Consider the following 19,125-nt stretch of genomic DNA (forward strand, 5'->3'; position numbering starts at 1 on the left):
AAGGGGATTTAAGTGACTTTGAACGTGGCATGGTTGTTCGTGAGTATTTCAGAAACTGCTGATCTACTGGGATTTTCACGCACAACCATCTCTAGGGTTTACAGAGAATGGTCTGAAAAAGAGGAAATATCCAGTGAGCGGCAGTTCTGTGGGCGCAAATGCTTTGCTGATGCCAGAGGTCAGAGGAGAATGGCCAGACTGGTTTCAGCTGATAGAAAGGCAACAGTAACTCAAATAAGCACTCGTTACAACCGAGCTCTGCAGAAGAGCATCTCTGAGTCTGAACAAAACAACACGTCCAACCTTGATGGCCTACAGCAGCAGAAGACCACACCGGGTGCCGCTCCTGTCAGCTAAGAACAGGAAACTGAGGCTACAATTCACACAGACTCACCAAAACTGGACAATAGAAGATTGGAGAAACGTTGCTGCTCTGATGAGTCTCCATTTCTGCTGCCACATTCAGATGGTCGGGTCAGAATTTGGCATCAACAACATGAAAGAATGGATCCATCCTGCCTTGTATTGGTTCAGGCTCTTTGGTTCAGACTGGTGGTGGTGGTGTAATGGTGTGGGTATATTTTCTTGGCACACTTTAGTTTTGATTGAGGATCGTGTCAACACCACAGCCTACCTGAGTATTGTTGCTGACCATGTCCATCCCTTTATGAGCACAGTGTCCTCATCTTCTGATGGCTACTTCCAGCAGGATAACGCTCCATGTCATAAAGCGTGAAACATCTCAGACTGGTTTCTTGAACATGACAATGGGTTCACTGTACTCAAATGGCCTCCACAGTCACCAGAGCTCAATCCAATAGAGCACCTTTGGGATGAGTTGGAACTGGAGATTGGCATCATGGATGTGCAGCCAACAAATCTGCAGCAACTGTGAGATGCTCTCACGTCAATATGGGGCAAAATCTCAAAATCTCTGAGGAATATTTCCAGTAGTTTGTTGAATCTCTGCCATGAAGGATTAAGGCAGATCTGAAGACATAAAGGGGGTCCATCCTAGTAAGGTGTACCTAATAAAGTGGCATGTGAGTGAACCATACACTAAAGAATGAAAAGGGCTTACTCTGGTGCATTTGCAGCAATGTTATTTAGTGCACACAATCAAAATAAACCAATAAATAAATGAATAACTCATTTGTGTTATGGGCTGTAATGCATCTCCAGCATATGGAGTGTGAAGCGCTGCATTAATCTGCATGCTGATAGATCAGATTAATGCCACACAAAGGGCTGTCAGTAATCTGATTGTAGAGGATCAGTTAAGAGTGTCTGATCTCTGGCTGGTGAACAGCGCTGTGACTCTACGGCTGTTTTAATCACTCATATAAACCTGCAGCCTAAAATCCCAGGACAGTTTAACCCTTTAACCCTCACCCCGCTTTATGAGTTCACACTTCAAAATGACATGTGATATTGTGAGGGGTAATCTACAGGCGGTAAAGGATTTTAAAAGCAGGACGCAGACGCAACACTTTAAACAAATGCCTTCTTACTAGGAGTTTTTGTCTTATTTCAGGTACAAATATCTGCCAATCTTTATAAAAATGAACAATCCAGGTAAAATGATCTGCTAAATAATCTTGTTTCTGGTTTGAATTCAGTGTCTTCTGCTTACTCCATTGGCAGATTATTTAACTTGTTTACTTGTTTTAAGGGGAAAATCACTTATTTCTAAAAACAAAACATTATTTTTTACTCGTCTAGAAAATGATTCTCGATTTAATCATTTTAAATATTTAGACGAGACAAAAACGCTATGGAGGATTTTTTTTGCATCCATCCATCTATGTCTGTGTCTCTGTCAGTCTGTCCATCTGTCTATCTATCCATGCAAGTTTGCCTATCCATCCATCTATCTGTCTGTCCATCCGTCTATCTATCCATCCATTTGTCTATCCATCCATCTGTCTATCCATCCATCCATCTGTCTGTCCATCCGTCTATCTGTCTGTCCATCCGTCTATCTATCCATCCATTTGTCTATCCATCCATCTGTCTATCCATCCATCCATCCATCCATTCAAACATTCATTTGTCTATCCATCTGCCAATCTATACCATATATCTATTTGTCCATCCATCCGTCAATTCATCCATCTATTTGTCTATCCATTTTATTATACATACATCCATCATCTATTGGTCCATCCATCCATCAATCATTTGTCTGTCTATTAGTCTGTCCATCTGTCTGTTCATCCATCCATCTATCCATATATCCATCAATCCATCTATTTGTCCATCCATCCATCCGTCCATCCATCTATTTGTCTGTCCATCCGCCAATCCATTGCATTCATCTATCTATCTATCTATCTATCTATCTATCTATCTATCTATCTATCTATCTATCTATCTATCTATCTATCTATCTATCTATCTATCTATCTATCTATCTATCTATCTATCTATCTATCTATCTATCTATCCATCCATCCATCCTTGTCTATGGGTCTGCCATTCCATTAGTCCATCTATTTATCCATTGATTTATTTGTCTATCCATTCGCCAATCCATTCCATTCATCTATTTATCCATCCTTCCATCCATTTTTTGTCTGTCTATCCGTCCATCCATCATTTGTCTATCTATTCATCCATTAGTCTATTCATCCATCCATCCAACCATCTTTTTACTGTTCATCCATCATTTGTCTATTTAATCATCCATTAGTCTATCCATCCATTTGTCTACCATTGTTCCATCTACTCATCTATTCATTTGTCTATCCATCCACCAAACAATTCCATTCATCTATTTGTCTATCCATCCATTTATATATTTGTCCATCCATCCATCCGTCCGTCAATCCATCCATTTATTTGTCTATACATACATCCATGTCTATACATACATCCATCTGTCCATCCATCTATCAATCTGTCCATTCATCCACTTGTCTATCTATTCATCCATCCATTCATATGGGTCTGCCAATCCATTAGTCTATCTATTCATCCATCCAATTGTTTATCCATGCATCCATCAATTTTTGCCTGTCCACCCATCCATCCATCCATCCATCTATCCATTTGTCTACCATCCATCTATTCATCCCTTTATTTGTCTATCCATCCAGCAATCCATTCCATTCATCTATTTATTTATCCATCCTACCATCAATTTTTGTCTGTTCATTCATTCATTCATTCATCCATCCATCCATGCATCCATCCATCATTTGTCTGCCTACCATCCATCTATCCATTCATTTGTCTATCCATCCACCAATCCATCCATCAATCTGTCCATTCATCCATTTGTCTATCTATTCATCCATCCATTCATGTCTATGGGTCTGCCAATGCATTAGTCTATCAATACATCCATCTATTTGTCCATTCATCCATCCATTTGTTTATCCATGCATCCATTTTTTGCCTGTCCATCCATCCATCCACCTATTTGCACCATCCATCTAGTCATCCATTCATTTATTTGTCTATCCATCCAGCAATCCATTTCATCCATCTATTTATGTATCCATCCATCCATCCATCCATCCAACATTTGTCTATCTTTTCATCCATTAGTCTATCCATCCATCTATTCATCCATTCATTTGTCTATCCATCCACCAATCCATTCCATTCATCTTTGTCTATCCATCCATCCATCTATTTGTTTATCTATCTATTTATCCATCCATCTTTTTGTCTATCCATCCATCCATATATCATTTGTCTATCTATTTATCCATTATTCTATCCATCTATCTATTTGTCCATCCATCGTCTGATGTAAACACTAATAATGAATGAAGCTCAGTCCTCATCTTTGGTCTCTAAGTGTGTGTGTGTGTGTGTGTGTGTGTGTATGTGTGTGTGTGTGTGTGTTTAAACTCCTGCTATTGTTACGTCTGTAATTTCCCCCGGGACAAGACTCACACTCACATCTTTAACACCTCCGAGGAAAAGAGCAGGCGTCCAAAATCCCGGATTCAACAGCTCGCCCCAGCCAATTACACAAAAATTAGCTGTTTGCCACAAAAGAGGCTTATAGGAAACTCCTCAGCAGCTTTACCGTTCATCTCAGACGCATCTGTCACCCACGACTGACAAAAAAACAGCGCTCAAATAAACGCAATAAAAGCACAAACATTAACACGCACCTCAAACTCAGAGGAAAATCTGAAAATCTCAAACAAGCCAAGAAAATCAGGACAAACTCATTAGCATAACAGTGATTGTTGTGCGCGTGTGTGTTTGAATGCATCCTGGTTTAAAACAGAGCTCATTCACAGGATCAGACTGATAGTGTTTGCCAGTAAGAAGTGTGATTAAAGAAAGATCACAGCTTGATTAAGATGTGTTTGGTGGGCCTAAGAGTATTACTGTGTGCTAACAAGCCAGGCCATCTGCTGTGCTATTAAGATCTTTAACTGTAATCAAGATAAGACACCGTTTGGCAGGAGACGCTTCGGCTTCAGGATTCTGCAATATGCCTCGTCGTTTCAAGGTTTTGTCTGATATATTTGCATATGCAGAGAGAACGGGATGAAATATGACCGCATGCTGGGCTTTGTGTGAAGAAATGAGGAAAACACGTCATGCTGGTATGCTCATACACTTAAAAATAATAATAATAATAAATAAATAAATAAATAAATAAATAATATATCTGATTGTTTGTTTGTTCATTAATTTATTTTTCATTCATTTATAAATGCATTTATTTATTTATTGGTTTGAATTGTATTATGGGACTTTGATTGTCATTTAAGTTTGAGGTTGAAAAGTTTGAAAAAAAATCTTATTTAAAATCTTAAAAAATAATTACTAATAAAAAATATTTGTTGTGTCTGTTCATTCATGCATTTATAATTTATTCATGCATTTATTTATTTATATATTTATTTATTTATATAAGTATGCATTTATTTGTGAAGTTTATATATATATATATATATATATATATATATATATATATATATATATATATATATATATATATATATGCATTTATTTATGTATTTTTGCTTTTATTTATATATTTATGTATTTGTTTATTTGTGCATTTATTAAGATATTTTTGCATTTATTTATTTATATATTTATGAATTTATTTATTTGTGCAATTATTATGATATTTATGCATTTATTTATTTGTGCATTTATTAAGATATTTATGCATTTATTTATTTGTGCATTTATTAAGATATTTATACATTTATTTATTTATATATATATTTTTGCATTTATTTCTTTAGATATTTTTGCATTTATTTATTTATATATTTATGCATTTATTTATTTATATATTAGTGCACTTATTTATTTATATATTTTTTGCATTCATTAATTTATATATTTATGCATTTATTTATTTGTGCATTTATTAATTTATATATTTATGAATTTATTTATTTTCATATTCATACATTTATTTGTGCATTTATTTATACATTTATACACTTATTTATTTGTACATATATTATGCATTTTTTCTACAGGTGTGTGGTACATTCTACGTCACATCCGGGGTGTGGTACATTCCCTTTCCGTAGGGAATCTGTAATTGTAAATTTGTTTCGGGATTTGTAAAAGTGTTTTGCGTCTTGTTAATTTGTTTTATAAAATGTAAATTTGTTTCGTCCTTTGTAAAATTGTTTTTCCTATGTAATTGTGTCTGATGATAGGTAAACATGTTTTTCAAAATGTAAATTTGTCTCGAGCTTTGTTAAAGTGTTTTAAACTTTGTAATGTTGTTTTGCACTTCCCGGCCTCCGTAGTTTTAAGCATGTGTGTGCTTTTGTTGAGGATATTCTGCAGTGTTTTCAGCATGTGTGTGTGCTTTTGCTGAGGATATTCTGCAGTGTTTTCAGCATGTGTTGCACATTTGCAGCACTAAAACAAATGGAAAGAAGCATTCAAACGGAATTAAGATCAACTCCTGTTTGTTTGTTGTGAAAAAGCTTATGCTGACGCAAATTGCAGAGCAAATGTGTGTGTGAGAATATGTGCGTGAACGAGTATGCATGAGTGTGTATGTGTGAATGTGTGAGCGAGTGTGTGTGTGTGTGAACGTGTGAGCAAGTGTGTGTGGACGTGTGAGTATGTGTGTGTCCCTGAAGCAGCTGTGTCGGTGTGAGTGTGTGTTCAGTGTTTGTATTCACACCTTCAGCGGTGCAGAGACTCGCATTTCATGCAGACCAGAACTACAGAATTCTGCTTATGATCTCGCGAAAGCATTTAAGGTAACAAAAGAGAGAGAGAAGTGTATTATTCTTTTTCCAGATTAAATCAAAATAATTCACTTTCATATGATACAAATTAATAATTTGCTATATATATATATATATATATATATATATATATATATATATATATATATATATATATATATATATATAGATAGTAGTCAACATTTAAAGTAGTTCAAAACCTTTGATCAAAGTTGTCCTAAATCTTTTGACCAACACCCATTCTTCTTGTCTTTGGGCAATTTTGAAATCCACTTCAAACGTTGCCGAAATGTCTATATCTATATTGATTAACCATCCTTACATTGAATTTAATTTGTTATAATGCAAGTTAATTATGACTTTTTTTTTCTTTCTTGAACCTTTAAATATTTCACAGATGATGTTTAACAGATTCAGGAACTTTTCACAGTATTCCTCTAATATTTTTTTCTTCTGCAGAAAGTCTTTTTTGTTTTTATTTCAGCTAGAAGAAAAGCAGTTTATAATTGTTTAAAAAAATCAAGAAGTAGAATTTAAACTGGCTCATCACACTGTTGGGAAAAATAAAACGAAATAAAATAAAATAAAACAAAATACATTTTACAATAAAGTAAATAATCAAGAGCTAGAATAAAAATTTTGCAAGCCACACAGCCAGGAAAACATTTGCAAAGCAAAGACCAATACAGTGATAAAATGCAAGATATTGGCTCTCCATAATTATTGGTCAGACCTGAAAAACAGTAATTAAAGTTTTTTCCCCATTATATTTTATCATTTAGATAGCTATTATACTTAGATTTTTTTTGTTTAGCATAAACCTAGAAATGAAATAACATAAATACAAAATAAAGTAAACACAATAAAAAATTAAATAAAAATGTAATTAAAACATAGAAAGAAAGAAAGAAAGAAAGAAAGAAAGAAAGAAAGCAAACAAACAAAACAAAAAACAAAACAAAAAACAACAAAAATAAAATAAAACAAAACAAATCAACATAAAACAAGACAAACCAACAAAAACAACAAACAACAAACAAAACACCGAAACAATACAAACCAAACCAAAATAACAAAACAAAACAACATAAAACAAAACAAACCAACAAAAACAAAAAACAACAAACAAAACACCCAAACAAAACAAACCAAAATAACAAAACAAAACAACAGAAAACAAAAAAAAAACAACAAAAACAAAAAACAACAAACAAAACAAAAACAAAACAACAAAACAAAACAACATAAAACAAAACAAAACAAAAAAACACAACAACCTTAAACAAAAAACAAAACAAAATAAACAACAAAACAAATCACAAAAACAAAACAAAACACCAAACAAAAAACAAACAAAAAAACTAATCACAAAACCAAACAAAAACAAAACAAAACACCAAACAAAAACAAAACACAAAAAACAAACAAAAACAAAACAAAACAACAAACAAAAACAAAACAAAAACAAAACAAACACAAAAACAAAACAAAACCAAACAAAAACAACACAAAATCAAAACAACATGAAACAAAACAAACCAACAAAAACAAAAAACAACAAACAAAACACCAAAACAAAACAAACCAAAACAACAAAACAAAACAACATAAAACAAAACAAACCAACAAAAACAAAAAACAACAAACAAAACAAAAACAAAAAAACAAAAAAAACAACATAAAACAAAACAAAACAAAACAAAACAAAACAAAAACACAACAACCTTGAAAAAAAAACCCAAACAAAACAAAACACAAAAACAAAAAACAAAAACAAAAAAACAAACAAAAACAAAACAAAAAACAAACAAGCACAAAAACAAAACAAAACCAAACAAAAACAAAACATAAAATCAAAACAACATAAAACAAAACAAATCAACAAAAACAAAAAACAACAAACAAAACACCAAAACAAAACAAACCAAAATAACAAAACAAAACAACATAAAACAAAACAAACCAATAAAAACAAAAAACAACAAACAAAACAAAAACAAAACAACATAAAACAAAACAAACCAAAAAAAACACAACAACCTTGAACAAAAAAACTAAACAAAACAAAACAAAAAACAAAACAAAACAAATCACAAAAACAAAACAAAACACAAAACAAAAACAAAACACCAAACAAAAAACAAACAAAAAAGTAATCACACAACCAAACAAAACAAAACCGAACAAAAACAAAACACAAAACAAAACACCAAACAAAAACAAAACAAAAAAACAAACAAAAACAAAACAGAATAAAATAAAAACAAAACAAAACAACATAACAAAACAAACCAACAAAAACAAAAAACAACAAACAACAAACAAAACAAAAACAAAACAACATAAAACAAAACAAACCAACAAAAAACAAACAACAAACAAAACAACATAAAACAAAACAAACCAAAAAAACACAACAACCTTGAACAAAAAAACAAAACAAAACAAAAAACAAAACAAAACAAATCACAAAAACAAAACCAAACACAAAACACAACAAAACACCAAACAAAAAAACTAATCACAAAACCAAACAAAACAAAACCAAACAAAAACGAAACACAAAACATAACAACACCAAACAAAAACAAAACACAAAAAACAAACAAAACAAAAAACAAAACAAAACAAAAACAAAACCAAACAAAAACAAACAAAAACAAAACACAAAATAATAAAAAAAAAACAATAAAAGAACAAAAAACAAATCAAAACTCAAGAGCTAGAATACACACTCGTCAGACACTCGTCGGGAAAAGATTTGCAAAGCAAAGACCAATTACAGTAATGAAATGCATGACATATTTTTTTCATTATTTAATGCAAAATTAATTAGTCTATTAGGATGCACTTGAATTATCCACACATTGGCTGTAATTGGCTCTCGATGGAGCAGATGTAGGCCGGATGAATACAGATGTATGAGGAGATTTGGCTCACAGCACTGATTGCATTATGGAGAGCAGAAACACACATTCATTTTGTATTGAATATTTTGAGCGCGGGAGCAAATTAAAAGAGACTGTTTCATTGGGGGTTTCAGAGTTTTCTCTTCAGCTCTGCCCTATATTTTCTGCTGTTGTGCATCGTCTGAGACATCAGGATCAACTTGTCATTTCAGAGCAACACAAACGTCGAGACAGAACGTGTGAATGAGAGAGAATAAAAGATACAAAACAGACATTATATATTTATGATGTGTCTGTGCATGCATTAGCATAACAATTCATTAGAGCTGTTCAAACGCACACTGGGTGAATGGCATAAAAGTGGTTTCCAAGATTAAATTAGATTAAAACCAAATAATAATAATAATAATAATAATAATAATAATAAATAACAATAATAATTAATGATAACAACAACAACAACAATAACAATAATAATTAATAATAGCAATAATAATAATATTAATAATTAATAATAATAATAAATAACATATTATTATTATTATTATATTAATTATTATTATTATTATTATTGCTATTATTTATTATAACTATTATTATTATAAAATAATAATAATAATAATAATAACAATAACAATAGTGATAATTAATAATAACAATAACAATAATAATAGTAATAATAATAAAAATAATAATTAATAAAATGTATAATAATAATAATAATAAATAATAATAATAACAATAATAATAATAGTGATAATTAATAATAACAATAACAGCAACATTATTAATAATAATAATAGTAATAATAATAATATAATATTAATATTAATAATAATAATAATAATAATAATAATAATAATAATAATAATAATAATAATAATAATAAAAGCAATCGTTAGAATATAAGTCTGGCTTAAATCACACTGTCGGAAAAACAAAACAAAATAAAAAGAAATAATACATGAAATAAAAGACAATTTTAATAAATCTAAAAAAAGAATTAAGTAAAATGTAATCAAATAAAAATATTATTCAAAGCAAAGGGAAGGGGTCTGGAGGACCCCCTGTAAGCCAGTATAGGTGGGCTGTAGAGGGTTTGCAGGGTGATCACTCTGTAAAGTCTTCAACCAACTAGGCCTGGCAGTAGCAGCTAGGAAGCGAGCCATTAAGTTTGTTTGCAAAGCTGCAGAGAAAGCCACAAGATAGCTATGGATAAAGAGGGCTGATCCATGGGTGATGGCTATTAGGACACAAGCTGTGGTCTGATCAACCTCAACTGGGTCACCTAGGCGAGGGTGTCTGATGTTGAAAGACCTGAAACACCCAATGACCCCAAGATATATCACTGACGATGCACCAGTGCGTCTAGATCAGGGATGTCAAACTCAATTCCTGGAGGGCCGCAGCCCTGCACAGTCTAGTTCCAACCCTAATTAAACACACCTGATCAAACTAATTGAGTCCTTCAGGCTTGTTTAAAACCTACCAGTAAGTGTGTTGAAGCAGGGTTGGACCCAAACTGTGCTGCGGCCTTCCAGGAATTGAGTTTGACAGCCCTGATCTAGATGAGGTACTTTGGACACTAGTTTAGACTAGCTATTATAATATCTAGCTTTGTTTTCTTTAGAATAAACCTGAAAATATATAGTAAAAATCCATAAATAAAAATAATTAATAAAATAAAAATACATAAAATAAATATGCAAAAAATAAATATAAAAAATAAAATAAAAAGTATAATAAAATTAGATAAACATTAAATAAAATAGAATAAAATAAAAACTATAATTAAATTAAAAATAAAGCACCATGCTTGCAGCATTTTAGTCGCAAGACATTTAACTGTTCATAGCATAGTCTATAAACTTTTATAATAAATAAATAATAGAATAATATTAAATCACAGCAATAAAAAATCTAAGCTATCTAAACTACGGCACATTTCTGTGGCTTTTTATAGTTATACACCAGGTCGGGGGCAGATCAGTGGTTAGGACTGTCACCTTACAGCAAGAAGGTCGCTGTTTCGAGTCCCAGCTGGGTCAGTTGGCATTTCTGAGTGAAGTAGTCTGCATGTTCTCCTCTCTTTTCATGCACAATCATAGGGTTTACAGAGAATGATCTGAAAAAGAGAAAATATCCAGTGAGCGGCAGTTCTGTGGGTGCAAATGCATCTCTCAAATAAATCTCTGAGGAATATTAATACCAGATATATATATATATATATATATATATATATATATATATATATATATATATATATATATATATATATATATATATATATATATATATTAGAGATGCGCAGATGGGCTATTATTTCATCCGCAACCGCATCACAAAACTCATCATCCGTCCGCCATCCATCCGCACTAACATTTTTGACCAAATTTTAAAACCGCACCCGCCCGTCATCTGCTGACTGAGCTCTTTATTTGAATGGCTTATTCCTTTTTATTATTAAATGAATGTTTCTTTATTGATTATTAGAAAAATAGAGAATGACTTTAATGACATGCAGTTAATCCAAACGTGCAAGTCAAATCCAGCATTAATTAACGCTTTGAAGTGACGCTAAACAATATGAGGACGTGTCTTTTCACTTGATTCGATTCCTCGGTCGGTCCTTGAGTCTTTTCCTTGCGTCCTTCCCTCGCATCCTATAGGGGTGGAAAGACGAGGAAAGAAAGCAAGGAAAGGAAACAAGGATACACAAATAAGAAATGAGAAGCACCCTATAAAGCTCTCAGAATATCAGCAGTGAACTCCGTCTCCAATTGGCGCACAGGGACAAAAATAAATAAATAGCCTAAATTAAACGCACTGTACTGTACAATTTTTTTTATTATTATTGTAGCCTAGAAAACGCATTTTGACACATCATTTCAACATTCAGACGAGAGCGCCTGGCCTCTAATGCGCCCTGCTGCACTGAAGGAGCGCTCGCTCACAGCACTTGCTGCTGGAATGCATAGAATTCTCTTGGCAAGGTGCTGCAGTCGTGGGAATGACTGCCTTGTTTCTCCCAAAAGGAAAGTAGATTTTCCTCTGCTGATCCGTCTATACGGAAGTTTGTAGATGAAGACTTCTGTACTTCATCCAGAATTAGTGTATCCGATTCCTCCTCTCATTCTGTGAAGTCAGTTCTAGGCTTTTTCGTTGGTGCGCCAGCTATGTGTACAAAAACAGTACAACCGCCCACCACCCGCCCGAATTTAACTAAAATATTATTTTTCGTCACGTCATCCGCCCGATTCCGCGGCTGTAACCGACATCCGCGCATCTCTAATATATATATATATATATATATATATATATATATATATATATATATATATATATATATATATATATTATTATTATTATTTTTTTTTTTTTAACTTTTCAACCTCAAAGTTGTTTGTCAAAAGGTCAAAGTCCCATAATAGATTTCGAATAAATAAATAAATGACAAAATATTGAAAGCTAATTGAAAGCTTATATAAAATAAAAACATTATTTTCTAAATTAAAAGATGACCCAGATATTTACATTCAGACTTAACATAATCATCACAAGCTTTCTCTTTAACAGTCGAGCATTAAAACAATTCAAAGATTCATTCATTCATTATCTTTTCGGCTTGGTCCTTTTTACCAATCAAGAGTCGCCACAGCTAAATGAACCGCCAACTATTCCAACATATGTTTTACACAGTGGATGCCCTTCCAGCCACAACCCAACAGTGGGAAACACCAACACACTACATCCACACTCACACACTGCGGCCAATTTACTTTATCATTTCCCCTATAGCGCATGTGTTTGAATTGTGGGGGATTCCGGAGCACCTGGAGGAAACCCACACCAACACAGGGAGAACATGGAAACTCCACAGAGATACCAACTGATCCAGCCGGGACTCACAACAGTGAAATTCTTGCTGTGAGTTGATTACGCTGTCCACTGTGCCAGCGTGCCAACATTCAAAGATTTTAATAAATTTTTAAAAAATAAAATAATTTTTGTACATGAAGACGTTTTGCGAGAAATGTATTGTATTTGTTTTTCTTATGCAAAAAAAGAGATGTGAATCTACTTCTTGCCATTCTCTTTGTAGAGTTGAATTTGTCTTTATTACCAGGGACTTCATTTATTAGTTAGTTAGTTAGTTAGTTTGCTTTTTCATCATCAAACAGCCTTCATCTGAATAATCGTACTGAACTAAACTATGTGAATTAATGAATTAAAAAAAGGAAACATTATAATCTCGATGATAATGAATATTTTGTGTTTTATTGTCAATTCCAAGTTATTTTCATGTTTATTAGTCTGTTTATTCATCATCTAGTGGCCCTAAACTGAATAATTTACCTGTCTTAATGAAGATGCTGATGATAGATCTACAGGACACTGTAGAAGTGAAGAGCGCCATCTACAGTTGCAGACAAAAAAATGTAATTAGTTCAATTAAACTATTGTGAAATTGTAATTATTTTACAAATATTTCCCAAGTGAAGCAAGGACATTTATTTATTTATTTATTTATTTATTTATTTATTTATTTATTTATTTATTTATTGTATTTATTTATCAATTAGTTTGTTTGTTTATTTATTTATTTATGTGTTTGTTTATTTATCTATCTATCTATCTATCTATCTATCTATCTATCTATCTATCTATCTATCTATCTATCTATCTATCTATCTATCTATCTATCTATCTATCTATCTATCTATTTATTTATCTATTTATTTATTTATTTATTTGTTTGTTTGTTTATGTATTTATTTATCTATTTATTTTTTTGTTCATTTATTTCTTTGTATTTATTTATTTATTTATCTATCTATTTATTTGTTTATTTATTTATTTGTTTGTTTATTTATCTGTCTTATTTGTTTTATTTCGGCTAGAATAAAAGCAGTTTTTAATTTTTAAAACCCATTTAAAGATCAATATTATTAGCCCCCTCAAGCAATATTAGTTTTGGATAGTCTACAGAACAAACCACTGGTATACAATGACTTGCCTAATTACTATGTAACTTTAAGCTGAAGAATATCTAGTTAAATATAATGTGCTGTCATCATGACAAAGAGAAAAGAAATGAGTTATTAGAAATGAGTTATTAAAACTATTATGATTAGAACCTAATGAGAAAATGTAGAAAAATATTTTTTTTAAAATCAGTAACAATGCTGTGTTTAGCTGTAAATGTCTCTTCTGTATTTCACTATTTCAGGAATTATTTCCAGGAATATGCGAGTTTAACATGTAACGTGAGCAATGCGCTGGCAAATAAAAGTGTAAGTCAAATTGTCATGTCACAAATTACTTCCGATTTACTGAAGGAAATTTGAATAATCCTGTGTTCCTCATGAATATGCAAATGCAGGCGGCTTTGAAAGCAGAAAGCCGTAGTTGCGAAACATCTGACTGAATGCTTTAATCCCATTACGCAGGCTAGATTTCATGCCTTAAAATTGCCTTTCACCACCTAAAGGTAAAGAAACGGAATCTTTCACAAACATTTGCAATTGACAAAAATATTCTGATTGCTGCAGGCCAGAGTTATATATACGCATATATACGGCAAGCACAAAAGTTGGAGAATACAATATAATCCGAATTCTTAAAGCAAAAGCATCTTATTTGTTGGACTACAGAGAGTTTATAGCTGTGTTTACTAACTCAAAAATATATGTACTGGGTTGTTTAAGCCTAATGTTGACTCAAGTATGAACAAAAACCAACCACTGGGTTAAAAAAGTAACTGAAATGTACGTTTAAGTAATAGATGTTGGGTTTTTTAGTTGAATATTGGGTCAAATATGGACAAAACAACCACTAAATTAAAAATGTGATTTAAATTTAGTTTTAATATTACAATTATCTCAATTGCATGTAACAGATAAACAGATAACAGATAAAACAACCCAGCATTTGTAGAGTGTGACTTCTCCATGTCAGTCTGCAATGATGCTGATTTAACTATCAAAAATGCTATCAATAATTCTTAAAGCATTTATTCATTCATTTTCCTTCAGCTTAGTTCTTTTATTCATAAGGGATCGCTAACCACTAAGCCACTGTGACGCCCATTCTTAAAGCTAAACTTTATTTTTTGGACTACAGAATTTTTTTTTTGCTGTGTTTACTAATAAAAAAGCTGTTTTTAATCAAGTGTTGGATCAAATATGGACAAAACAACAACCAGAGTTAAAAACGTGATTTGAATAAATTTAATTAAAAAAAAAGTCCCGATTGGATTTTTAAAAACAACCCAGAAGTTTTTAGAGTACAACCTCTCTATTTTAGTCTGCAATGACAAATTATTTTAGTTTTCATGCAGTTAAATATCTCATCAATAAATCTCCAATAAGAAATCATCAATAAGAAATGTAGATAGAGAGACAGAAATACAGATTTCTATTCATATTAGGTCATTTACAGCTACTCCAGATGACTGCTAATAACTTAATAATAATAACAACTTGCTTTCAATACTTTAAAACTTCAATAACTCAAATATATATATACTGGGTTGTTTTAACCCAGTGTTGACTAAAAAGTGAACAAAACCACACTGTAAAAAATGGCCGTGATTTTCAAAAATGCTACAGTACAAATCCATAACCTGGTTAACGGTATGTTTCCTTAATATATACAGCGAACAATCCAGATGTATAAGAAGGGTCAGAGCCGCATTCATTTATTAAGACGACTGAGGTCCTTTGGTGTGTGTCAGACACTGTTAAAAACTTTTTATGACTCTGTGGTGTCTTCTGTGATTCTGTATGCTGTAACCTGCTGGGGAGGGGGACTGTTGGAGAAGGAGAAAAACAAATTAAATAAGCTCATAAAAAGGGCAGGTTCTGTTGTGGGGTGTGCACTACCTACCATAGAAGAGATTGCACAGGATCGAATGCTGGACAAATTTGTTAGTATAATGAACCACGATAGTCATCCCCTTTATGATACAGTCCAAGCGTGTGCAAGCTCTTTTAGTACAAGATTAATTCAACCCCGGTGCTACAGAGTAAGATACAGGAAGTCTTTTTTACCAACAGTGATCAGATTGTATAACCAAAGTCATACCAGATGAATTGTGCTGAACCTGAATTAGACATTAGATATGTACAAGTGTTTTCTCGTTGTTTTTGGAACCAAGGTGTGCAGTATGAATGTAATCTTATTATTGCTTTTATATGTATGTAACTTATTTATCTATTTTTAGTATGGAGAGCTCTGCTGTGACATGTGAATTTCCCTCCGGGGATTAATAAAGTCAAACTAACTAACTAATAACCGTAAATTCACTTTCCCCGAATTCCCTGCATGGCACATCACTTTTTATGCATTTTATTGACATTAATATGGATCTTTTTAGTTGTTTCCCCATCAGTTATATACATTAGAGATTTATGTTACATCTAATGTTGATAAACAATGTTTATTTCATGACTTTAATTTTGTACGTGGTGTTTAGTAGCTGTGTGAATGACACTGAGCACCTTCTATATGCCGATACTTGCTTGTGGGAAAAGTTGATTGTGATGAGCATTGGCTCATTATGTAACTTTCTCATCACCACCTGCATGTGGGTGTGCTAACGTGTCAAACTGTGTAATAAAAGATGTGTAGATGTTGGTCATTCAAAATACAGACATATTACCTCTATAAATTAATAAAATACGGTAATTTACCGTAAAAATGAGAAATTACTTTTACGGTTTGTACTGTGTTTTTAACGGTAAAGTACTGGCAACCACAGCTGCCGTTTTTTTACCGTAAATTTTACGGATTTATTTTTTACAGTGCAACCACTAGGTTAAAAAGGCAATTAAACTTAAACAATTAAAATGGTCCCAATCAATTGCTTTAAACCCAACACAGTTAAAACAACCCAGCATTTTTTAGAGTATAACCTCTCTATGTTAGTCTGTAATGATACATGCAGATTTAACAATCAAAAATACTACAGTTAAATATCTCATCAATAATTCTTAAAGCTAAAGCATCTTACTTGTTGGACTACAGACATTTTATAGCTGTGTTTACTAACTCAAAAACAAATATACTGGGTTTTTTAAGCCTAATGTTGCCTCAAGTATGAACAAAAACCAACCACTGGGTTAAAAAAAAAAGTAATTAAAGTTTATATTAAAATGATCCCAATCAGGGGTGATTATAGCATTTTCATTTTAGGGAGACTCAGGTCCTTATAAGGTAAAAAAGTAATATATATTCAGTTGAAGTCAGAATTATTAGTCCCCCTTTGATTTTTTTTTCCTTTTTTTTTTAATATTTCCCCAATTATGTTAAACAGAGCAATGAAATGTTCACAGTATGTCTGATAATATTTTGTCTTCTGGAGAAAGGCTTATTTGTTTTATTTCGGCTTTAATAAAAGCGGTTTTGATTTTTTTATGAACCATTTTAAGATCAACATTATTAGCCCCTTTAAGCTAATTTTTTTCCAATTGTCTACAGAACAAACCATCATTATACAATAACTTGCCTAATTACCCTAACCTGCCTAGTTAACCTAATTACCCTAGTTAAGCCTTCATATAAATAGCATATATATATATATATATATATATATATATATATATATATATATATATATATATATATGTAAAGCCTAATATTAATTTATAAGTAGTAATTTAATAGCAATACATTAAAAATGTTTGTTTAATATGGGTTGTATGCTAGTATTCCACTGTATTACATAGACAGGCACAGGTATTTTTAAGTTCTGAGTAAGCCAGATAGGCTTAACCCACCTGTTTACTAAAAAATATAACTATATTCAAGAGCATTTTTCCCATAATAAATAAACTGCCACTTTTCTAATTACATGGCATATATATATATATATATATATATATATATATATATATATATATATATATATATATATATATATATATATATATATATTTATTTATTTATATATATATATATTTATATATAATTTAACTAACAGGTCAATTCACATATTTCAAGATCTAATAAATAATAAATAAATCTAATAAATTTGTTTATTCTAGACAACACTTGATGTTTCTGTCAGTGTCAGTGACTCAGTGACACTTAAACGAGCACATTCTCTAAGTGCTTCTGCCACTGGGTTAAAAAATAATTTAAGTTTTATTTAATACATTTATGAACATTTATTTTGGGCAGATTTCTATTTCCCAGTATGCTTTGCAATTTAAATACTACCTAAATAATAATAATCTGAATTTACAATTTTCTTCCTGTAGAGTGCAATGGACTGTCATTAATATTCAGATGAGCTCATTAGTTTCAATTGTTTTCAGTGTTTGTATTTACAGTGCTGAGGAACGGCTACCCCAAATAACAAAGCGGCGTTTACTGAATCAGCCGATGTGAGAAAATGTGTGGCATTGAGTGCTGTGTGTGCTCTGCATTACAACTGACACACACATACACACACACACACACACACAGAATGATGTCACTGCTGAAAGACCAGAGGGACACCAGTAGATGGCAATATGCAGACACTGAGATCGAGAGAGAGAGAGAGAGAGAGAGAGAGAGAGAGAGAGAGTGAGAGAGAGTGTGTGTGTGTGTGTGTGTGTGTGTGTGTGGAGATGAGCTGAAGGACAAGAGGACTTTCTGCCTTTGTTTCCTCTGCATGTGCAACAGATCCTGGAGACTCTGAAAAAGTGACACACATATGTCCATCCATCTTTCCATCCATCCATCCATCCATCCATCCATCCATCCATCCATCCATCCATCCATCTATCTTTCATCTATCTATCTGTCTGTCTCAGTCTGTCCGTCCGTCCGTCCGTCCGTCCGTCCGTCCGTCCGGATGTCCGGATGTCCGGATGTCCGGATGGATGGATGGATGGATGGATGGATGGATGGATGGATGGATGGATGGATGGATGGATGGATGGATGGATGGATAGATAGATAGATAGATAGATAGATAGATAGATAGATAGATAGAGACCGAAAGACACACAGACAGATGGAAA

At 32.2% G+C, this 19,125-nt stretch overlaps 1 protein-coding gene across 5 annotated transcripts in view; it reads right to left on the reverse strand.

The window, feature by feature from the left end:
• pcdh8.1 (protocadherin 8, tandem duplication 1) overlaps positions 1 to 19,125 on the reverse strand; it is an 85,417-nt gene that overhangs the window by 14,795 nt on the left and 51,497 nt on the right. The window contains exons 2-3 of one of the 5 annotated variants that reach the window (XM_087265944.1): positions 13,469 to 13,529; positions 11,124 to 11,237 (exon numbers count right to left, since the gene is read on the reverse strand). The exons of 1 other annotated variant lie outside the window; for it this stretch is intronic. In XM_087265944.1, the coding sequence (XP_087122070.1) occupies positions 11,124 to 11,168 (45 nt within the window). In that variant the 5' untranslated portion in view covers positions 11,169 to 11,237; positions 13,469 to 13,529. Of the gene's footprint in view, positions 1 to 11,118; positions 11,238 to 13,468; positions 13,530 to 19,125 lie in introns of all 5 variants that reach the window. 3 more of the 5 variants (XM_087265947.1, XM_087265943.1, XM_087265946.1) reach the window with 3 other exon arrangements.

Source organism: Danio rerio, chromosome 9, assembly GCF_052040795.2.
Source record: "Danio rerio strain M-AB ecotype USA chromosome 9, GRCz13ab, whole genome shotgun sequence".
NCBI classification, from domain to species: domain Eukaryota; kingdom Metazoa; phylum Chordata; class Actinopteri; order Cypriniformes; family Danionidae; genus Danio; species Danio rerio.